The sequence below is a fragment of the Lonchura striata genome, chromosome 10 (assembly GCF_046129695.1).
Source record: "Lonchura striata isolate bLonStr1 chromosome 10, bLonStr1.mat, whole genome shotgun sequence".
Classification (NCBI taxonomy): Eukaryota; Metazoa; Chordata; class Aves; order Passeriformes; family Estrildidae; genus Lonchura; species Lonchura striata.
This window is the reverse complement of record NC_134612.1, coordinates 9,410,250-9,433,856: the sequence shown is the minus strand read 5'-3', so window position 1 is coordinate 9,433,856 and position 23,607 is coordinate 9,410,250. Positions and strand designations below refer to the sequence as shown.

General features: G+C 42.4%; 1 protein-coding gene across 2 annotated transcripts; it reads left to right on the top strand.

The window, feature by feature from the left end:
- AP1S3 (adaptor related protein complex 1 subunit sigma 3) lies at positions 1 to 17,138 on the top strand. 2 transcript variants are annotated; one of them, XM_021553664.2, is made up of 5 exons: positions 1 to 78; positions 13,455 to 13,633; positions 14,663 to 14,771; positions 15,715 to 15,852; positions 16,656 to 17,138. In XM_021553664.2, exons 1-5 carry the CDS (start codon positions 76 to 78, stop codon positions 16,689 to 16,691), a joined length of 465 nt encoding a protein of 154 aa, XP_021409339.1. In that variant the 5' UTR covers positions 1 to 75; the 3' UTR covers positions 16,692 to 17,138. The 2 variants fall into 2 exon arrangements, with proteins under 2 accessions (XP_021409339.1, XP_021409338.1); XM_021553663.1 differs by lacking the exon at positions 1 to 78 and adding an exon at positions 4,131 to 4,161.
- Positions 17,139 to 23,607: the final 6,469 nt, after the last annotated feature.

Below are 23,607 nucleotides of genomic sequence, written 5' to 3'. Positions count from 1 at the left end.
CGGCCCGGCCTCACCTGAGCGGGGCGGGCGGGCCGGAGCGGCGGGCCGGGCCGGCTCCCAGCCAGCCGCCGCACCATGGTGAGTGAGCGGGCCGGGCCGGGGCAGCCGGGCCCTGGGCGGGCGCGGAGCGCGGCCGGCGGAGCGGGGCTGCCTCGGCACCGGCCGCGCCGCACGCTAGAGCCGCTCCCAGGCGGGCTCGAGCGGGGCTCGCACCTGTTCGGGGGAAATGAAAGCCCTCTTCTTTTCCGTTTTGTTTCCCGACCCTCGGGATGAGCTCGGGTCACGCCGAGAGCCTGCCTTAGACGACCAGGGAAGGCAGGCTGCTACAGAGGGGCTTTTAAAAGTCTTCCTGTAACTCGAGGAGCTGAGGTGCGAGTCGGCTCCAGTGCCGGGAGAAGGATCGATGAGGTTTCCTGTGGGTCTGTCTGTCTTTAGGCTGACTGGCGGCGGTCAGTGTAGGGCGGTGGGATTTCTTGTGCGGGATCGTTGGGAAGAGCTTTTCCCCGGCTGTGTTCCCTGTTGTCAGGTAAGTGGAGGGCTCGCACTGCAGCCCCGCCTCCAGCCCGGGTGCTGCTGCACCGCGGCCGGCTCTGATGGGGCTTGGTGGGATTTGGCTGCGCCTTTCCATCGGCTCACGAACGCACCAGCGAGAGCGTGTGGGTCTGGTTCTGAACCTTCTGTCGGTCACCAGTGGCACCGTGCGACCCGGCTCCAGGGCTGGGAAGGGGCAGCAGCCCTTCAGGTTAAAGGGCTGACGGACGGGGTCCGGGAAGGGAGAGCCTTCGCCTCTCCAGTGCTGCGCTTGGTGCTGGTTTGCTGTGATCAGAAAGGGGTGCTGTGGATGCTCTCTTTTGTTAAGAATGATGGCCAACATCGGAGTACAATAGCTAGATTTTCCCCAGAGGGGACTGCAGGCTCCCAAGTAGAGGTGGTCAGTGATGCCTTTTAATAGAGAAACCATCTCACTGCTTGATAATTCAGGCTTGAGGCAGGTTCTACAGGCATGCCCCGAGCTTCTGTCTTGCACAATTTGCCCATTGTGCGCACCTGTAATACCAGTTGCTGGCAGTGCAGCTGAACAGAAGCCTCTCAACTCCTTCAGTGGAGGCCAAGCGCTGTTGTTTGTCTCTATCCTCAAAGGCAGAGCTGTGTTGTTTCTCTTCAGTGGTTTAGCCAGAATGCTAAATATGTGTTAGTCTCCTGTATTTAGAAAGGTGTACCTGTCATTATATTTGCAAATAGAATATGCACAGTAATGAGTTTACAAATGGCAACGCAGTCTCCACACCTTAAGTCCCTGTAGAGATGTGACTTTTCTGGTTACACCCTGAGATAGCCCTACATACCCAGTTCCCTTTGGTAAAGCTTATGTAAACAACTGGAGTTCCTATTTTGCCCTTGAAGGTCAGTTAATATGGGAGCTGATTTCAGGGAATGTGATCTCCGAACTCTCCTTGATGCGGGTACTTCACAAATGCCAGTTTTCAAAGCACTCACGATAGTCCCAGGGGAGCACTGCTTTTACAAGAGTGCTGCTATTGATGATCTGGAGTCTGGCTGCTGTATTGATAGTTAGAATTTTACAAGGTGAGTGTGCATTTTTACAAGTAAGAATTTTATTTTTATTTTTTGTTTGAGGCCATAGTACAAACACTTGCTGGTGTTACTGCATCATATTAGTGCTGTCAGCCTTACCCTGTTCTTCTCTTGAGGATCTGGTGCTGATGAAACAATGCTTTTGTCAGGGAGCTCTAGCTTTAAATTCCTCTTGTCATCTAGTCTCTGGAAAGGGGTTGTTAACACTCGCTTATGAGTCAAGGAAAAAGGGTTTGCTGGTTTATAAACCAAGAATAAGCCTTATCCAGGCTCATGAGTGGTGAACTTTACACAGGCCATTGAAATTTTCCATAGACTGGTTCCTCTGTTTTCCAAGTTGTGCTTGCCACCTTTTTCTGTGTTTTGAGGTGGAATTAAAGGTGCTTGTGCAGATGGTGCCATGTCTTAGCAAGAGGGTTGTTCCAATTGTTTGCTCTCTGCAGATTTCCAGGTAAGTTTCAGGGAAGAGTCTGTTCAGCAGAGCTGATTTCATATCCAGCTAAGAAACACAGCTTTTATGACCAGCTTGTGCTTTGTGACATGTTTGTTTTTTTTTTTTTTTAAATTGCTTTTGAGAAAGACTAAATTCTGCTTCCTGATATATGTGGGTGCAGCAGAGATACATGTTATGAAGGATTGCTGTCTCAACAGAGTGGGGAGAGAGCACAGAGGAGAAAAAGATAAGTCTCCCCAAGGACATGTGTTACTGTTAGTCTCTTGTGCCTGTAAGTGTTGCAACACCTCGATCCTACTGCTGCCTCAGTGTTACCAGGATTACTTTTGTGAATACATACAGAGCTCTGCTTGCATAGCTCTGCTCAGAATTGGTGCCTGTGTAGTAAAGGGTCTGATTCCCGCCTACCTGTGCTGCTCATCACTACAGGGAGACAAATTAGTACTTGTGGGCTTGATCTGAAACCCTGGAGAAAGATCAAAAGAATCCCATTGAGCACCGTTGCTCTAAAAATGTACTTGGCCTGAATAGAAAAGGAGTTGGCAAGCACTGTTTCCACTTAGCAAGACTTTGATAACCAGTCACTGATCTAGAAGCTGGGGTGGAAATACTAGTTGATGTGACTGCTGCTGACACCTCCCTGGTGTTTGGAAATGAACTCTCAGCTCTTCTGAATATTGAGATCATCAACACTCTCAATGCCCTTAATGGTGAAAATGGATGTAGATCTGCAAAAGATGTTTTCAGTGCTGCACAGAATTTACTATTTACAGTTCTAAGAATGACTGCTTATTTTCCACTCATGATACAGCTGTGTATTGGCCGCAGGAGGACAATGAACTTTGCCTCTAGGCATTTACCTCTGAAAGACAAGGAAGGCAACAGATTAGAACAGATGAGAGGAGAGAAAATGACAAATAAATTAGTGTGTTGTTGGAGGCAGCAATTCTTATACTAGATGACAAAAAAAAAAGTTCATGTGGTATTTCTTTGTTGATTTGTCTTGTAGTGAGTTTTTACTATGGTAGTACATAATGGCAATGGAATGGCATCCTGTGTAGAAGATCCTGAGTTTGTAGACTTTCTGCTTGCAAAGGGGTGACTGCAGGGGAAGTGATAGAAACACATGAAATCATGAACACTTGAAGACTGGTTGCTCTACAAAGAATCAGGGTACATCCTGTAAAATATTTAGTCACTAAATGTATAAAAGATAAATGGGAATACTTTTTCACACAGTGTAGATGACTGTTTTCGGTCCACTGCTGAGCGTGCTGTGGGTGTCCCAGTAAACCCTCTTTACATAGAGGGTGGGGCCACAAGTGGGTTGTTTGCATGCAGTTTCTGTACCATAATTCTTAAACCTATTGATTTTTGGAGGTGGGACTACCAGATGATTTTACACATGCTCTGTTCCTTATGCTTGTGTCCTTCTGGAAGCTGCTTAGATGAGAGTACAGTTCAGGGGCTGATCTGGCATTCTGTTACTCTCTGTCATTCAGTTGGATTTCAGAACAATGTTTTGTGGGATTTGTGAGGAAAAATGTTTTTACAGTTCTTTGGAAGTGTGTAATCTCTGACTTGCCAGTTTTGGATGTTCTTTCTCCGAGTGCCCATGACCATTACAGATGGTCACTTTTTAATACTGGAGCCTGCTCAGGCCATGTAGGAATTGCCATTCATGCTTTACTATCCCTGGATATTAAGCTCATTCCTGAAAAGCAAAAAAAAAAAAAAAAAAAAAGACAATCTGCTCATTATTTGCTTAATAATCAGCAGTGTAACAATATTTTCTTTAAAAAAAAAATATATCTTTTGCTCAGAAATAAAGATACTGCAGGCATTTCAGAGCCAGGAGTTACTAGGATGTGGGATGCCTAGAGGGCTTTAGAGAAAGCATTTAGGGATGGCAAATGCAGGAAGAAGGCTGCAGGGATAATGGGCAGCTGGGTCTGTCATGAGGCAAGAAAATGACAGATTTTGCTGCTTTTCCATGTCTTTAGTTGCTCCAAAATCCCATGCTTTATAAACGATCCCATGGACTTTCTGAAGCCATCAGTTACCTGCAAGAGCTGCAAAAGGACAAAGTGATGAAAGCACTGAGGAAACTGGTGAGTCAGGGAGGGCAGATAGAGCTACCCCTCCCTCAAGCACCTGCAAGATTTATGCTTTGGCATCCACATCAGGCTGTGAGCCAGTCATGGTCTTGCTAGTGATGCCTAAATTAAAACAATACTGCTTGTGTGAAAAGAATTCTATCACATGTGCCCTGTTACTGATTTCCATTCCTGCCCTTTCATTTCCTACTGTCCTATTCCTGCAGGCTGTCATCTGCATTTTCTTGGCTGAGTTGGCTCTGTGCTTTCTTGAGTGCCACTCCTGGGCCTTTGCATTTCTGCAGATGTTGCAATGTAGAGAGGGAATTGCAAGATCCTGTCCTGCAAGCATGGCACATCATTTGGGAGTAGGAATACAGCATGTAAAGGCTTTGGGTTAGGATGTAAAGGTGCAATTTACATTTGCGTGTTTGAAAGCAAGCTTGGCGTGCCTGTCTGACCTGGAATGTCCTGATGTGTGTTTCTCAGTATTACAGATACAACCCCAGGTACTCCATGCACCAGTGTTTTTTTCTTCTCTAGCTTGCTGAGTTTATGTAGGATATCCATCTGCTCTCCTCTGTTAAGGAGGGCATTAAAATCCCTCTTCACTAACCAGTAAATGCCTGTTGTTGCCTTGCTTTTGGAGCTTGGGGATAGTTTTGCTCAGACACTCAAGCAGTTCTCAGTGGCTTGTTAATCAGCACAGGAGCTCTGTGGTCACCATCCTCTGCTTAGCCCCCTGGGGTAAGTGATGGGCACTAACTACAAAGGAATGAAAAATAGACTCTTTGTTTGAGTGAAATGCAGAAATGTACCATGTTGTGCCTTTGTTGTGCAAGGCTGTGTGCTGGAAGGAGAGCAGGTGGGGTGTTGGGCGAGTGCCTGTGTGCTCTGAGCTCCAGGGAAGCTGTGGGAAGTGCTGCATGAGACTCAACAGCCCCTGGGCTCAGGAGATGGAATGGGAAAGAGGCAGTACCCCAGGCATTTCCTTTCTTTGAAGTCTCATGACAGGACTTGGGAGAAATAGCAGAATGAATTTTTGATCCTTTCTCATTCTACAGGTTAAATATTGGATCAACATATAAAGCATTTTGGAAGATTTTCTGCTCTGGCCCTTGCTTCTGTAAACAGTGATTGCTTCTTTTATGTTTATACTTAGGTTAAATCCATGTTAGTTTTTACCTTAATGAAAAAATGCCATTTTAAAAGGGAGAATGGAGAATTTCTCAATTGAAAATGCCTAAGTTTAATGCTTCAGTGTTTCCAAAAGATTATTCTGTGCTCTTTCAGAGTTGTAAACATGATCTCAGCTCATATGTATCTTTAGTCGTTTTGGAGCTCAGGTTTTCTGTGAGCATCTTTGTTGGGAACTGGAGGAATGGGTATGAGGCTGCTGCCAATATGCACTGTTCAATCTGCACACGGGAATTGCCAGGCTGGAGTGCTCAGCTGCCTGAGGAGCCAGGTTAGCTTGTCACCATCTGTGTGTGCCTGCTCTGTCCCAGAGCAAAGGTTTTTAACTTTGCTCCTGGAGAGGTCAGAGGCAAGGGAAGGGCACTGCAGTGCCTTCATGTAGCAGGGAAAGCCCAGTAAATAACTGATAAGACAAAGTGGAAATGAAACTAAAAGAGAAACCTTTTGCTGGAATCCACTGAGTGAGATTTTAGCTCTGTTTCTTCACTTGGAGTTCAAGGAGCAGGCTGGAAAAATAGCTTCTTGTGCCTGTAAAGTGCACTGGGGTTGTAGTGAATTAGGGGTAGCTCTCAGCAGCTTGTTCAGCCTCTCCCCTGGTCCTTTCCTCCTTGTAGAAACCTAGTGAAGTGGTCCTCTGCCTCCCAAAATCATGTAAGCAAATAAAAACATCTAAGAGCCCAGCCTAGGAGGCAGAAGGGATGTGATTACCTAGTTAATAATTGTTTCAAATCTCTTCAAACTGCTGCTTTCTGTGAGCTCAGCAGGCTCACATCCCTGCTATGTGTCTTGTGGTGACACTGAAGGGACAGTGGTGTGGCTGCTTCCCTGGCCTGCTCTCCTATGGCAGAGCCTGAGGCAAACTCCAGCCTGGGTCTGTGCTTGCTTATTACCTGAAAACTGCAGTAATTCCACTTGCAGGAATAAAAATTTAAGAAAATAAAGAGTAATTATCCTCCGTAAAACCTGGATGCCATTGCCTGCATCCACCCCTTTGGAACTGTTTTGGAAATCTGTGCTGCCTCTGCTCTCCAGAGCAGTGCAAGAAGTCTGTCCCTGTTGGTGGGACAGCCCAGCCTGTGAGGAGGAGGCACAGGCAAGCCTGTGCTGTAGGGAGGACACTGGGCAGGAATGTCACCAGCTTGTGCCTATGCTGTAGGGAGGACACTGGGCAGGAATGTCACCAGCCCATGCCTGTGCTGTAGGGAGGACACTGGGCAGGAATGTCACCAGCCCATGCCTGTGCTGTAGGGAGGACACTGGGCAGGAATGTCACCAGCCCATGCCTGTGCTGTAGGGAGGACACTGGGCAGGAATGTCACCAGCCCATGCCTGTGCTGTAGGGAGGACACTGGGCAGGAATGTCACCAGCCCATGCCTGTGCTGTAGGGAGGACACTGGGCAGGAATGTCACCAGCCCATGCCTGTGCTGTAGGGAGGACACTGGGCAGGAATGTCACCAGCCCATGCCTGTGCTGTAGGGAGGAATGGATTCACTGGTGAAGGAATGCCACCCAGTTTGTGAGGGATGAGCCAAGGTGAGGACTCCTATAGAGATAAGTGGGAACAGAGCTAGAAGAAGCTTGGGCACTGAGAAAACTCCTTGAGCTTTGTTTTCTGGTTCTTAGTTAGGGGTCAGGAGTGAGCAGCTTGAGCTCACCTATACTGTTTTGATTATAGTTTTATTTAACTCAAGTGAGGCTATCAAGAAGGTTGTTGCTGTCTGGATTGATAGCATATGTTATAAATATCCTTAAAATGCTAGTGTGCTGGTCCATTTAAATCTTCTGTAATAAGATAAGGGTGACTTCTGCATCATGAAAAGCATAAAATCAATGTGTAACTATGGTCACGTGTGCCTGTAATGATCTGGCACAGCTTTTATTGCATGGACTTTGGATGTATTGTTCAGGGGAAATTGCTCAGAAATGTTCCTAATGGAGATTAAGTGAGGAAGAATCCTGTGCCAGGTAGGCAGCAATACATTGCTTCAGAATTTCTGTGTTGCTGGGTCTGTGTATATTTTCTTTTTTCTTATTTGCTTACATCATGCAGACTAAGTACGTGTTTGAAATTTTAAAGCTGAGAGCCAACAGTGTTTAACAAACATCTGTCAGCTCCTGTGCTGCTGTGAATAAATGCTTTAGTGACAGAGCAAACAAGTAAGGAAATTAATATTTTTAATAAAGTAGTCTGTTTTGAATTTTACATATTTGCTTTAGAAGTGTCTGAAACCCCAGAGTGTTTATTAAAGGTCAGTAGCCAGATGGGATTTCATGTAACAGCAGAATACCAAAATACCTGTACCTGAATGTGTTAGTATACTGTCTTGTCCTGATGTGGGTAGATTGCTAATAGGTCAATAGGTCTGTTCAGTGCATCTTTCTCATTTCACCCTAAACACCTGGCATTCCAAACCAACTGTGTTCACTATTTTTTTTTTTTAATTTCAGTATTTACTTTCCTCCCACCTTCAAAACAAAACAAAAAACCCACCTCACTGAACAAAGCAAAAACTAAAAGGAATTTTTTATTCTTGAAATGTTTTAGAGATAAAAAAAAAAGCTAATGGCTGGAATAATGTGAATGTTCATATTTTTTAAAAGAGAAAATTTAATGAAAGTAGGTTTTGTTCATTTTCAGTTGTGTTGTACAAATAAATACTGATAAAACATCTGGACAGCTGTCTATATTGGGAAATAGATTCTTTCATATCAGAGGAAAGAATGAAAAATAGTAAAAGAGAAGCAGAATATGAACTCCATTAGACTAAAACAGTGGCAGCAGATCAAGCAGACTTCAGGGAAATTAGACTAAGTTAAAAAAGAACTTTATCATGGCAAGTAGCTTCCTCTCCACCAGGTACAGCCAGTCAGGCTGGTTTTCCCCAGGCTTCTGTTGGCAGCTGAAGGTCTGGATTTTCATCCCACATCCCATTTTATGTGGTGTGGGAACTTTCATTGATTAGCATGTCTTGTATTGTCTGTTGTCCTACAGAAAGTTTTTAAGGAAAGCTGAAAGTTTCCTTGCTCTGCCAAGATGTCTGTTCAAGGATAGCAATTCCTAAGTTGCAGATTTTACTTGCCTGTGAATTTCAGGTGTCTGTTTTATAAAGGTGGCTTTGATTTTGGAGGGCTCTTAACCGAATTTGGAGAGGTTCCAGCTGAAGCAGAGTGTAAGCCCAGAGCTGCTGAAGTGACAGATCTGCCTCACAAAGTAAATCTTTGCCCAGCCACACACCCAGACAGGAAAGGGGATTCTTGCTCTTTTTTCTGCAGGCTTCCTCTTCTGCCTTCCCTCCCCTGAGGCTCCTTGATGAGTTCCCCTCTCCTCCCCCGGGGACATGGTGAAGCCAGATGCCACAGAACAGGTTTGGAACCGGTCAGCCCATGTTATGCAGGTTGGATTACAGGAAGAGGAGCAGCAGTTCTAGTGCTTGTTCTTTCTCACAGTGGGGTGAATTAGAGCCTCTTGCACACCCCTGGAGATCACCTTGTAGGAGGAAATGGGACATCTTTTACATGTTGGTGTTATTAAACAGTGAACTGGAGAAATTGCTCTAGGAAAGTCTCTTTCTCATGTATTCATTTTTATCTGCTACCCCTGCAAGTGGCTTGTTGTGTATGTAGTGGAATGCAGCCCTTTAGACAGTTGTACTAATTGTTGCAGATTAGGTTAAATTTTAAACCCTCTGTAAAGGCAAAAATGATCCAAGTTTGAAACTACTGAGCCAGTTGTGATGTGTTTGATCAGTCTGAAGTGTGTAATGGCCAAACAGTGGGGAAGGCTGCACCAAAGGGGACCTGCAGTCCTGGCAGGGAGCAGTCCAGAAGACAAGCTTGGGTGAGCTGCTTATCAGATTGTTACAGCCCATTAGTTAAAGGAGGGAAAGGTCTCCCAAAGAAGGTAGAAGGAAATCACAGTGTGTGTTATTTCATCTAGCTCTCTCGTATTTGCTGCTCATGAATATGTAAACCTTTTGTATTTTGCATTTTTGATGTCTATTCTATTTATTGGTAAATTATTTTATGTTAAAGTCTAGCATTTGATTTTTTTAAATAGCCCTGAAACTAAGGGTGTTGGTTTTTATCCTGGTACAGTTTTGTAAATCTTGATAGAACAGAAGGCCCCATAACTTTCCAATCTGTTAAGTAACTTTCTGCTGCAATTGATTCATAAATGCACAAGAAGGGGATAGAGTTCTAGCTTAGAAATTTTTAAATGTTTAAATGTTTAAATGTTTGATCTAAAAAATAACCCCAAAAACTATTTTTCCAATAGCCTACAAATAAAAAATGCAGTCATTTGGACTATTTACTGATGTTTATGGAGGTCATTTTGCACAGTGCTGTGGGTGGTTGGGTCTGATTCATTAAAACAAGCTAATAAAATTATTCTCAGCTCCCAGACTAAAGCTTGTCTCCACAGACTCCACATGTGAAGGAAACCAGTGCTCTCTTAGGAACTTACTCTTCATCTCAACTCACTCAGTCTTGGACCTAAAAATTCCCTCTGGCATCAGCCCTGGGTCTGGTGATTGTTAATCACAGCCAGCATGCCCTGGGATGGTAAGAAAGGGAGCCAAGCACCCTGCTTTCTAAGGTATTCTGCTTGTAGCAAGTCATTTGCCTTTGTTTTCCTCTGGAATTAGAACTTTTAAAGATGATTAAAGCATTGCAGGGTAATCTGCTTCTCTTTGCAGTTTGGCTGCTGAAAATGAACCAAAAATTTCTTAATCAACATCTATCTTGTCATCAGCACTATAGGAAAGCAAATATGTTTTCACAGTCAAGGAGCAAGGAACAGATGAGCTGTTAGATCTGTGTTTGTGCAGTACTTCAATATTATCAGGTTTATTGATGCATCAGAGTCTTTCCAGTGGGATGTAATGAACAGAGCCATGAGAGTGAGAAATGTGTTGTGTCATGACAGTGGGGCTGGGCAGAGCAAAGCTGAACTGAATGGAACAGCACTGGATGTTGAAATTGAAAATGCTAAAAGCCATTTAACCTTTTAAGAATGTATTATTTACCTCCTAAAGAGTTTCCCAAATTGAAGGGGCTTCAGAAATTAGAAAAAGGAAGAAGAACCAAAAGAGGAGAAACCTCACACACGATATTTTTGCTTTTAAGTACCTGCAGCTTTCTAATAAGCTGTTTTGTTACATAATTCTTAGCTGGCCAGTGATATGTACCTGGGCTTGAGGGTGCACTATTTTGCTGTGGACTATAAAATTTAGAATTGTGCATTTTCTGTCTATATTTCTGTAATAATAAAATTGCCACATGAAGTACGCAGTTACAGTCTGCATATGAAACAGTGTGGGACAGAAGACCCAAACAATGAGATTTTTGGAGCTTGTGTATGAATGTTCATACATTTAGAAGCATTAATGGATATTTTCTGATTGCAAAGAACATTGCCTCAGCTCATAAAAATGGTGGTGAGACATCACCTACATGTGTAGAAGAAACAGTGGAGTTCTCAAAGCAGTTTTGAGTGGAGAGCAGCTCACTTTCCTATAGGTGAAGCATGACATCCTCCAGTAATGTAATTGGCAGAAAGTGGTGGAAATATTCAGTTATTCCCTGGTTTGTTGGTATTTAACCTTTTAGAGGCATAAGGTTGCAGTTCTGCAGATATATATGTATTACATGCAGACGCTCAGATTTAAGGTCTCTTGAGTCCATCAGCTGACCCTAAACCAGAATACCTTTTCATTTTATTTTCTTATTGAAGCACTGCAGGCAAAGGATGCCACAAAGCTCACAGTCTTATGCTGTACATGCTGTCAAGTTTTGATAGAGATTCATTGACTCATTCTCTGCATTTTCAGTCAAATTTGTTCATCCTCTCCTGTCAGATGATTCACCATATTTTTAGAAATTTGTTTATCAAAGAGCTGCTTCCTCTACTCAATGGCTTTTGGATGGACTCCTGCTGACCTGCTGCTCTTACCTTTGGAACCTATGCTCTGTTTTCAAAACTGCCTCATCTTTACAAGGGCTTTGGAGTTAATGTGCTGTGCAGCAAGCAAAATTGCCTTTCATTCAGCCAGCTCCTCTCAGTGTCCAAGTGTATGGACAGTGAGTGGTGTCCCTGCATCACCTGAGAAGGGATAACTCTGGCAGCTGGAAGATTCCCATGTTAAAACCCTGCTAACATGAACAGAGATAGGCAAAACCATGGTGCTTTGCTATTCACTGTAATCAGCCATGTGTCCTGCCAGCAACATACTTGTTTTTATTAAGCAAGCTTGTCTGGAGAGTATTATAGGACTCACTAGAATGCAGCTGCAAAATCCTTGTAATTTTATCAAGCACATTACACTAGCAATGGCAAGAGCCTTATATCCAGTAGTAGATCCTGCCAAAGACACACATGACTAAAACCTTCCTCCTTTCCTTAAAATGATCCCACATTTGAAGTCGTTCATAGTATAGTCAGAACTCTTATCTCCAGATTACTCAACAACTGTGCAACTCAATAGCTAGAGAATGGTTCTGAATTATGAATGAATGCTTTGTTTAAAATCCAGTAGCTTTCCCCTTTTTTTTTTTTTTTTTTTGTATAGAAGCTTCTCTGACTTCTCTGCTCAGATTTTGCCAGAGTGTGGAATTATTGTATCTTCACAGAAATCTGAATTGTAATCTTGGTAGGGATTGTGACCTTTAACTTTATAATTCTCACTTGGAAATGTAGTGATGAAGTATAGGTACAGCAATAAACTGGAACAGGAAACAAGGAGCAGAAGGGATTAGGGTAGAGATTGAAAAACCTCCAGGGAAGGATAAGGTTAGGCTAATGGTAAGGGATGTAGTAAGAGACCTGCTGGATCAGGGCTTTGCACGGATTGGGAGCCAGTGAGGAAAGTGAGGCTCCTGTGCTTCTCCTTGGTGCCCCCAAGATCAGGGGAAGCCACCAGTGACTGTATGGACAACTGGCAGTGTACCTGTGACAAACATGGATATAGCTACGGCTACCCTTCCTGCAGACCCCTGGGTCCTGGGATTGGAGCTGCTGAGAGCAGCAGTCAGGATGCCTGGCAAGAGCAGGGCACTTCAGATGTCTTCAGCCATTAAACACATCTCCATCTCCCCCCACCCCCCAGGTGGGTTTGTAGGGTTTTTTTTTCCATTTAGCAGATGTCCTGTTGTAGAATGATGTTGTCCTCAAATTGATGTCCTGCATTCCTAAAGCCATTTTCATGCTCTGGGTGAATGGGATACTATACTGCTAATATACACTATGATCACTGCTAATAGGACTATTTATATAAATGTGAATTGAAACTTTTCTCCCAAAGCCCCACGGGCATTTAAAAGCTGGCTCTTGTGTATTTCAGTACTACTGTTTATGCTAAGCATGAAACAATCATTGGTCAAACCTTGTAAAGTTATAACTGGCTTTAAAGTTGAAATTTTTGAGCAGTATAGATACTGTCCTTTATTTAATACAGTATTATTCACTGAGGTCTGTCCTTCATTATTACAGTTGTCTGAGGTTTTAATATCCTGATTTCTTCAGTAAAACCAGTCAAGCTTTTTCCAGTGTAGGTTTCTTCTGCCCCTTATTGCCTCTTCTAGGAACCTGCTCTTTTGTGATCTCAAATAGTGCAATATCAGAGTTGTTAATGATTGTGATTGCTATCTCAGTCTTCATATTTCTAGTCTTCTGCCACACCAATCCTGATTTCCCTACTCCTGTTGTGGATAAGTCCCTTTGCTGACATATCTGATTTTGCTGAAGGAGGGGGTGGTGCCCTCTTCTCACCACTGCAAAGTGGTGATGCTCCTCCTGTTCCCCAGGGCAGGGGCAGGAAAGGAAGCAAAGCTGCTGTCTGCACAAGGTAAGGAGGATGGGTAGGAGAGCATTTAAAGGGTTTATCTAGGAAAGATGTGCCACAGGGTGGGGGGAGCTGTGTGGATAAGAAACAGGAGAGAGGAGAGATCTTTGCCGTGCTGAGCCTCCCCCAGACCTCACTGACACCACGTCCAACCATCATGCCAGGGCTGGAGGTGTGTGGCCAGGACTCGGATTTCTGGTGCCAGGCAGAGGAATGCTCTTCCCTGGCCATGGCCCTGGTGTTAACCATGTTGCTTTGTTTACTCTAGATACACTTTATACTGCTGTTCAGTCGGCAGGGGAAGTTAAGGCTTCAGAAATGGTACACGACTCTACCTGATAAAGAGAAGAAAAAGATCATTCGAGAAATTATTCAGATTATTTTGTCTCGCAATCAAAAAACAAGTAGTTTTGTTGACTGGAAAGACCTCAAGCTTGTTTACAAAAGGTGTGAGTAATTTTGTAAGAACGTATAATCACTAATCATATTAATAACTCATGCTAGAAGAGGAAAAAGGCTCACTTAAGGAAAAGCAGCAAACAACACTCGTAGCACTGGGCTGAGTTAGGCAGTGTACCTGGACAAACCAGCAGGCTGATTGTGGGGTGGAAAATACTGGTCAAATGAGAAAAACAGGAGTAACCTAATAGGTATGGGTGTTCAGAAGGTATTAGACCTCATTGCCCCTTCAAATTCCACAGGGTAGCCTGGCTGAGATGTGTGTGTCGGATTTTATCAGCTGTGGAGATTGGAGGAACTGTTCCAAGGCACTTTCATAATTCTGTCAAATTTTGGGTTTGAAATATTTGTTGCTCTGGAAAGTATTGATTCTCATTTCCTTTTGCAAAGAAATCACTGGTCCCCAGTTACACGATGGCTAATGTTAACTGCTTGTTTGTTCTTCTAAAGTTGTAGCAAACAAATGTAGCCTTAATGGGTAGTACACTGGGTAAATCAATCATCTCCCATTTAGCAAAAGCTGAGTTTCATGCTGTGATGAGATGGATATAAACATCTTATCAGAAGCTGTGACAAGTTGGCCTCCAGCCACAGTATCAGCAAGCTGAATAGATCTTGGGTTGGTTTAAACATAAAATTTTGGTGCAAGTTAGTTACAAAGCTTCTTTGGTCTAAGCAGCTTCATGCATTCTGGCCCCCTGTAAAACACTGTCATTTGACAGCCAGCAGGCTTACTGAGATGTAACTTCTTTCATCTTTGCCTTATTTTTATTTTTTAATTAGAAGGGGTAGCTTCTCCTACAGTTTAATTAACCCCACTTGCTGTAGTGCTGTTTGTTTAAATCATGGGAACTTCAAAAGTGTTCTCTGGGACACTGTAACAGGGAAAGAAAATGTTTATTTTAGAGACTAGGTAAGACTTAAGTGTCATATGAATGACGTGTAAGAGATGAGCAGAGCACTGAGATGCCAGCTGTTCACTGCCATGGTTTTGCCTGTTTTTGCTTGTTTCCCCAGGTATGCTAGTTTGTATTTCTGCTGTGCAATAGAAGACCAGGATAATGAGCTCCTGACACTAGAGGTCGTTCATCGATACGTGGAGCTCCTGGACAGATACTTTGGAAACGTAGGTTTCACTTTCTCCCATGAACTCATTCCAGTCTGTCTGATAAACAAAATTATGTGGAGCTGATTTGCTTTGTGTTCCATCTGCTGCACTTGTCCTGCAGGAGCTCTCAATCCAGAATGAAATTAATTATTAGAGTATTTTATAAAACAGTGCTGAAATGGTCGTAAGATTGTTTTTCCATCCTTTTTTCACTTGACCAGAATAAATCTTGATGCTTTGTATGTCTGTCTTGGAACAGAATTTGAGGGGAAAGCTTTAGGAAAAATAATTTCAAAAACTCAAAACAGGTAAAAGTACTTTAATTCTCTCTCCTGACAGCTTCAGATATACTGGTTTTGTGTGTCTCATGCTACTGTGTGGCAATTAAGGACATAGAGGAAAAGATAAAATCAGTGTGTTTTTAAATAAAAGATACAGAGAAGGTCCTAATAAGTCTTTCAATAAGTCTTTAGAAAATACAATAGACCCATCTTTTCTCTGAACATTTTTGAAACTTTCCTGCCTGCCTTAATTCATATCTTAGTTAAGTCAGTGTGCCATGACATGTCTGTACTGCCTCAAAACTAAAAAGCAGTTGGTGGCTGTTGCTGGGCAAGGGAGTTGTCTTGCTCTGTGAAACTGTGAACCTAGGTGACCCACACTACAAGGGCTGTGTAGGACCTGTGGTAAGCTTAGTGGGCGAGGAAGTCAGCTTGGATCTCTGACAACCAACATGAACTTAATGGTAAGTGGAATATCTTTGCTGTAAGTCAGTAATGTGGAGAGAACATATGCAGAAGCTTCAATATTACTTAACATGCAGTTTGTTTCTTCACCCTGCTACCTGCCACAAGGGTGCTTATGCTGAGGATATTTGATCATCACAACAGCTTTTGGCCTAGTAGTGCTTACAATACTGTAAACATGGTTTAAACGTGGTTGTGGCCTCTTGTTCTGGCAGGTATGCGAGCTGGATATTATCTTTAATTTTGAAAAAGCTTATTTTATTCTTGATGAGTTTATAATTGGTGGAGAAGTACAAGAGACTTCAAAGAAGACTGCAGTGAAAGCCATAGAAGACTCTGACATGTTGCAGGAGGTAAGGCAGAGGAGGACAAAAGGCAAACACCTCATCTTCATACATCTTTGTTTGACAGGAGATGAAAACACAGCCAAGCACTTCTGGTACTTAAATTATCCAAGTGTGTCTTACATTGTTTCAACAGGAACAACAGTGCAGTTACATAAGCTTTCAATTCAACCCTTTTGGTATCATCTGGAGGGTCTTTTCATAAAGCTGATGCTCTCTTGCAGCTTAACTGCTGGAGTTTATTAAGAAATAGTTTAAGATGTATCTAAGATACTTCTTTAATATAAGAACATAATCTAAGTTTATATTTTATGTGTGCATATGTATATGTAAATACAGAAAAATCTATTTCACTAATAGCATTGGAAACATGACCTACTATTAACATTTAAAATTGGAAAGAGTATGTGCTGGCAAACTCTGCTTTCATTCAGAAGCACCTGTGTAGTTTTTCTGCAGAGCACAGATATATAACCCTTATTCAGAACCCTGCAGGAATTCTCTTGTAACTTGGAATTTGATGAGTAACATTGAGCCAGGGATGGCAAAAACAGTTGGATGTGATGGGTTTCATTCATTTTTTTCCCTTGGTAGTGAAGGATCCATCACAATCCTGAAGGGAGCAGTACAGTCATAGAACTGGCTTGGGCTGTGCTGTGGGAGTTGAGCAGGTTTGACCTGCTCTGCCCTGTGCACATGGAGCTCAGCCACTGTGTGCAAAGGCCACTGGTGTAATGAGTTTAGCAACAGCTGTGCTATGGCATGATTTAAATGTCAGATTTCCATAATGTATCTGTTTTTTTTGTTTCTAGACAGTGGAAGAATACATGAACAAGCCTGCATTTTAATGTTAAACTACCTGGAGAGAAAACTGCTGTATGCACCTCTAAAGTGCACTTCCTGAAATTCTTCCCAATGTGCCAGATCCTCAGAGGAATACCAAAAACCAATAATTGAAGGGGTTTGTTTGTATAATGGTGAAGATGAAGGTCAGCTCATGTAGCAAAGGGTTTAACAATTCTGTGCTTTGCATTACTCTGTATATGAGTTTCTCAGAGTTGTTATTGCCCCAGTCTAGTTTCTCTTCTTGTTGCTGGACTCAGCTCTTGTTTTCTACCATGTCTTTTAGCTACGGGTTTTGTCATCACAAGATGCTCCTCTGACAATACTTTGAAGAGATATTTTTACTAGTTTTGTTCACTGCTGACTGTATGACTCTACTTTTGTACAAATGTCCATTATTTTGAATGTAACGGTTATTCTGCTGTAATAATAATTTTTTTCTAAAAGCCAAATTGTTGTGGGCCCTGATTTCACAAACTTCTTGTGACAAGATTAACTGTTCAAGTATATGAAGAAATACATGTCTCTTTGGGGCAGCTCCTTTCTTTCAATGTCCTCCTTCTCTTTTCTACTCTAGTCTGCTAATAAGGCTGCTACAACTGCTCCTATAGTGCACTCCATGCCTCCTTTCAATCTGGAAGACTGTTGGAAGGTAGACTTCTCCTAAGTTTATGAAGCCTTTTTTTGCTGCTGCATGCAGATCACCTGTTTCTGTCTTTCTCCTCCTTTTCCTGTCCCCTTTCTTAGATCCCTTGGACCTCTCCAAAGGCTTCAGACTCTGAAATTGTGCAGCATGAGTGCAGGAGAAAACCTGAAGAGAAAAAAATCAGCCTTTGGAAGATAATCTTGTGTACCTTTTTGTATCCCAAACCCATATTTTCCAGTAGAGTTTTCCAGTCTTAAATTCATGCACCTGTTGGGATGATCAGCTTTCTAGTAGTTGAAGATACGCTGTTGTTTGAAGGTTGAGCAATTTAATTGGCTTTTTATAACTTTGCAAGCTGTGAAAAGGATAAAATAGTAGAGAGGAGTCAGCTGGGCTCTGTGCCCTCCTGTGTGTTACAAACCATTGCAGTGGAGTGTGTGTGCAGCCAGGTGTGCTAACTCACCACTCAGTGCAGTTTAGACTCTGTAAACTGACTGAACTGGCTTCTTTAGAGAGATTATCCTCCTTTAACAGAATCCAGAGCTCAGAGAAATTCTGTTTATCTGAGCCCATAACTCTCAGCTAGATGTTTTGTTTCTGTCAAATCATGAAATTACACAAAAATTAGGGAAGTTATCAGACAAATATGCCACAATGATCCAAGCATTGTTGCCTTTCCCTTCAATATGTACATTCCCTTTGATTTCTGGCATGTACAATCAATATTTTCTTTCAGAGGTCCTTCTAATCTTTAAATGTCCTGAATGCTTACTCTGATTTTGTCATTGCTCCCTCCTTCCTCATTAGTTTGTATATTCCTACAGGAGGGACACTGGGGTTTTTTGGAAAGTGGGGGCACTTTGACACAACACAACTTTACTGATTGTCAGCCCACTATTCTGCCTGTGCTTTCCAGTCTGTTAGTAAAAGTGTGACAAACTGGTTCATAGCATCATTTTGCTCCTTTTTATAATTACTTTATCCATCTGTTTTCTCTGTATTGATGTCAAAGTATTTTGTGCATCTCTATTGATGAAAGTATTTTCAGCCTGGAAAAGACAGTGAGAATTGCTGAAGGGCCTTTTAATAGCTCTGAAGATGTCAAATTTAATAGCAAATTAATGACATTGTATGATATGTATATTTTCTCACGGTTTGAAATTAAGTTTTTTAAAGTACAGTGTTTAATTGATTAAGAAATGATTAAGAAATCACTTCAGAGTGTGCTAAGAGGCTCCTTCTGCTCTTTGCCTTTATAAGTGACTTCTACTAACTGAAATCATCAGTAGTTTGATTTTACTCCCTTTTGGAGCCATGCTGTGATTCTCTGACTCTTAAAACTGTCATGTTGGTTGAATTCTGAATTAGATCAAAATAGGAGTACCAAAAAGATTTCTTGGTACAAATAAGGGTATCATAAGCATATCTTTTCAGTCATTTTAAGATGAGCTAGAAGGCTTTTTTCTGCATCATTTCAAGTTGAAGAAAATTCCTTATGGAAGAAAATAATGGACTGGGTAGAGGTACTTATACCAGCCATATCAGTGTGCATCTAAAAAAAAGCATTGCCAAACTGGTGTATCCAGTGTCAGCTTGAGAAGTGTGAAGGAATTAGTCTGGTTTCCTTACCCTAATGCAAAAATCCATTAGAATATGGTGTGCCTGTTGTGCCACCTGCCTCTGTGCTACAAAGATGAATGGAAAGCATGTTAAGTACTCTAAAAGAACTATTGAATTATGTTCATGCTTCAAGAAACTTCTACAGAATCCTGCTGCTTTTGTGTGTAGGAGAGCTCCAGAAAGCAGGCAGGTGAGCCTTAGCTGATGTGACTTTTGCCTGCATACTGAAAAACAGATGGCTTTGAAACATAAACTTGTATTTAAATTTTTTACAACCTTCATTGTGAAAGGGATCACTCAGGTAAGTAATGTAATGGAATTCAGTTCAACTCAGGTCTTTCTCCAAAGAGAAGAGGCCCAAATGAAACCCACTTGTGGGGTCACCTTTAGGTTGCTGTCAGACTGAATGTTCCCATCTTTGTGAACTTGATTGCCACTAACAGGTTAGTACACTACAGTGCCTAGCTCACCAGAAGATTTCTGTCTCCTGATGTCTTAGTTCCATGATTTTTCTTGGAGCGGGAGGTGCATATATCTTCTTGTGCATATTCACTAATGTCTGAAGCATTACCATTTATATTTGCTGTTGATGTTTCTCTTTCCAATTTGCCCGATTATCCTAGGCAATGCTCAATGTAAAGTTTTCTGAGAAACTGTATGAAGTTATTATCCAAAAAACTATTAGCAAGCTCCTTAAATATTCCCCATCTCATCATCTTTTGCCATTACCTAAACTCTCACCTTGCTGACAAGCTTCCAGCACATGTCCTAGTTTGCAAAATTGCATTTACTAAAATAACCATTAATCATAGTCATGGTCCTAGCCTAGATTCCCTTCCTTGCTCTCACCAGCTGCATGTAACAAAAAACTGCTTGATTTTCATGTGAGCATCTCTGCCTGGAGGATTCTTAGCGTGATCTTGCTGCTCCATGGTTGGGACAGAGCTGCTTCTCTGTCTATTTGCAACACATGAGTTGAGACACCTCTGAACATACCATGGCAGAAGAGACAAACATTAGACGGGGATAAAAGTAATTGTAATAATGTCAAAAGTAATAGAAATGTGACAAATCATTGTGAGTGAGAGGCAAGAGCAGCAGGATCACACAGATTATTGAATTTTTATAATTTTTGTTTCTTATTGTGAATTTCTGAGTGTTCATTAAAAGGTGTCAATTCTTGCAAATAATTTAAGAAAACTGACATTCAGGTTGCCTCCTATCAGTTTTTGTTTAACAAAGAGCCACTGAATATCTTCAGTACCTTCCCCAGCTGCTCCTGCAACCCACCTGTGCTTTCAGAAACCCCAGTGGGAAACTCAAGGTAAAGTTCACGTTTGATTCTGCATCTGAATTTTCTTTGGACAGAATAATGTACTTACAAAAGAGTGAATAACTATTTTTTCCTTTATTTCACAGTCCTTTCAATAGAGAACATATTTTTATCCTCTGCTTAGCACTGTGCTGCACTGGAATAATGGAGCATGCAGAACCAATATGTGAGGTGTTGGGTGGGGCTGGCTTATAAGGGAAGATGAGAGTGTAAGTGTGAGTGGGGCTTTCAAAGACACCCAGAGATGTTCAGGCCACAGTCCCCTCAAAATAACAAGGCAGTCACAGAGAGAGAACTCCCATCCCTGCCTGTGCATGACGCTCTGTTCCGCTGCAAGTGCGTTTGAAGTATTTCTGTCAGCACAGCTCCTGTGAGGGGGATGCTGCTCTCACCCTGCCTGGGATGACTAAACACAAAGGTCTCAGTTCTGCAGCTGATCCGTGTGGTGGGGTTTTCATTAACTCTATCCAGTGTCTTTATGAGCATGGAGTGTGCATCATCCTCCTGCATCACTGGGTTTCTGGTTTAGAACTCCGAGCTCAGGCCAGGTAACAGTGTCCTGGGGGAGCTGACAGCATTCCTGCTGTGTTCAGTAGTGTGCGTGTTCCTTGGCAGGATCACAGTACAAAGGAAATAGAGTTGTTGATTTGAATGTCTGTTAGCATATTTCAGGGATCTTTTCCCATGAAGGTAGCTGGGCTGGGTTACAGCAGAGTAGTGAAAGCTTTGTGTTTGGAGCAGAAATAACAGGCTGTGCTGCAAGAGAGTTAATGTTTGCTGTCATGGAAACTTGTTGCCTTGGAACATGATTAATGACAGGCTAAGGGAAAGGAAGAAGCTATTCTTGAAATTAGTGTTCAGCAAACCCTAAGCAAGACCAGCAGTATACAATACTATGAATTTTTGTTATTTCAGATTCTGTTGTCTAGTTCACTTAACCTTGTCTTTTAATTGACTTATGCAACAGCTCTTATAACCACGTTTCTGTGTAAAGAAAATAATTCAAAGCTAATCCTTTGGCTGACTAGAAATAAATAGCATGTTACTTGCACTCCCAGTACACTACAAAACTTGTTCAACTTTTGTGGAAAGGACACACTGAAGACAAACTTGTGGCTGGTCTGGAATGCCCCAGTAGACCAGGGGATAGTAGCAGTTTAGCTGAGGATTTTTGCCTTTTGACTGTAGTTGTAGGTTTCAGAGTAGGAGGTAGGGAACATTTCTGTGGACTTAGCCATTTGGAGAAATCTGGTTACTGCTGTGTATTGGTGTGGTAAGATTGCTATAATGCTGAAAGGAAACGGCGAGGGGAACATACAAAAGGTGTTTTAAAGGTGATGTCACCCTTCTGCCATCTCCTTTTAGAATTCCCACTGAGACTTCTTTCTTCTGGAGTTCCTGCTCCAAATCCAATATGTATCATTACACACTAGATTCTGCAATGGGGAATAGAATGTTTTTTTTCCTGCAGAGGTAAATTTGTGTGTCTTTTCTAAAAAACAGTGCTGAATGTAGAATCCCTAGTTTGGACAGGGTGACAAATTCATTACAGCTTGCTGTGAATTTCAGCTGCCCTCTGGACCAGGATCTTGCATGAATCAATTACCAGCAGCTCTAAATCTCCCTGCCTTGTGGAGATCACACTTCAGGGCCCTCCTCCATGCTCACAGTGAGAAGTCAGCTTTAGCTGGGCTGAGCCATCAATGGCAAGTCACAGGGGAGCATCTTCACAGAAGTTTCAGGTGAAAGAATATTTTTCCAGAGGGCTTAGGGTGGGGTTCTAGGTGAGTATTATGCTGGATAACAGCTCCGAAGGCACAATCTGACAATGCAGCAAGAAGGAAATATTCTGGGAAAATTAACAAGGAGCTGGCTGGATTTGTAAAGTGACAGCTACACTGGGGTGAAGGAGGGTTTTTTTGTGGTGTTTGTTGTCAAGATGGTCCTTGCTTGTTCTCAGAGGGAAACTGGCTTGGATAATGAGTTCTTGCTTGGCAAAGGCTGACACATGGTTATGTTGGCAATGACAGGAATGTTCTGCTGGCAAAAAGGTACCAGAGCGCAATGAAACATCATAAGTAATTTAAAAATACAATAGTAAAGCATTGATTCATTCTGCTTGGGTTAATACGAGAAAACAATAAATCAAAATTTAGCAAGACAGTTCTGTCTAAATGATGATGAAAACAATTAATTGTCAAAAACGTTATGTCCTAATGTATATTCCAGTATTTATGTTTAAGTCTGGCACAAGAGTGGTAAGCATAAGACCACAAGAAGTCGTTCATCCTTCAGTCCCTGGCAGGATCAGTTGCAATAAATTCTGAGTGATGTTTTTGTAACTTCTTCAAATCAGCCTGTGGTGGACATTCCAAAACATTCCTGAGAAATCTGCCCTGAAACTAAACTCCCCTTCTGAGATGAAATGCTTTTCCTAATGCCAGCTCTTTTATTGCAACATAAACCCAGTACTAGTTGTGATACCAAGCAGAGATAAAGAAAAACCTGCATTCCATTTCCCTGCAGCAGCCCTGTAAGGGCTTCTCTGTCTGCTGTTCTGCTGTCCAGCTCCCAGGTAATGCTCAGGAGCAGTGAAGCACAAGGCTGGCTGTGCCTTCAGTATGGGCTGTTGAGTGGTTTTAACCACTTGAACTCAGTGGTGGTGATGAGTAGCTGGTCAGAAAAGGTAAATAGCAACTAAACCAATGAAAAGCAGGAGCATATTTCCTTTCTCCTGTTTTTTCACACTCTTTAACTGCTCAAAACAGCTGAGCATGATGCCTGGATTCAGCAAATACTTTCTACCTTGTTACAAACATGGTAGGAAGCTCAGACTGCTTTAATGGGGTACCTATTTTTTAGTTTAAATTGCCCCCTGCCTGGCTGGCTCAGCACTGAGAAAAAGCTGTTTCTTTCCAGGTGTAGGAAAAGGGGAGTTCTTTTCACTGTTACAACTCTGCAATCATATTTTAAGATAAAATTAACGAGAAATTAAGCTTGTTTGAATTCTAACAGGTTCTGGCTGTGGGTGTGAGGTTCCTACACATAATTTTCCAGCTGGGAAACAACAGAAGAACTCGCCCTTAACAGGCAGGGCTTTTCTGGATGGCAGGAAACATAAAATATGAAATGGGGCATGGTTGGAAGGCAGACAGTGAAGGAAGAAATTTCAGAAGGGATGATTTCTGGCTGACTGGCTTCTCCTGTGGGGTGCTGGAGCACAGCTGGGCACAGCTGCAGCCTGGTGCCTGTGGAGAAGAGGGCTAAGAGCACACATGGACGGCTGGTTTCTGACAATGTGGTGGCCAGGTTAGTCCTGTTC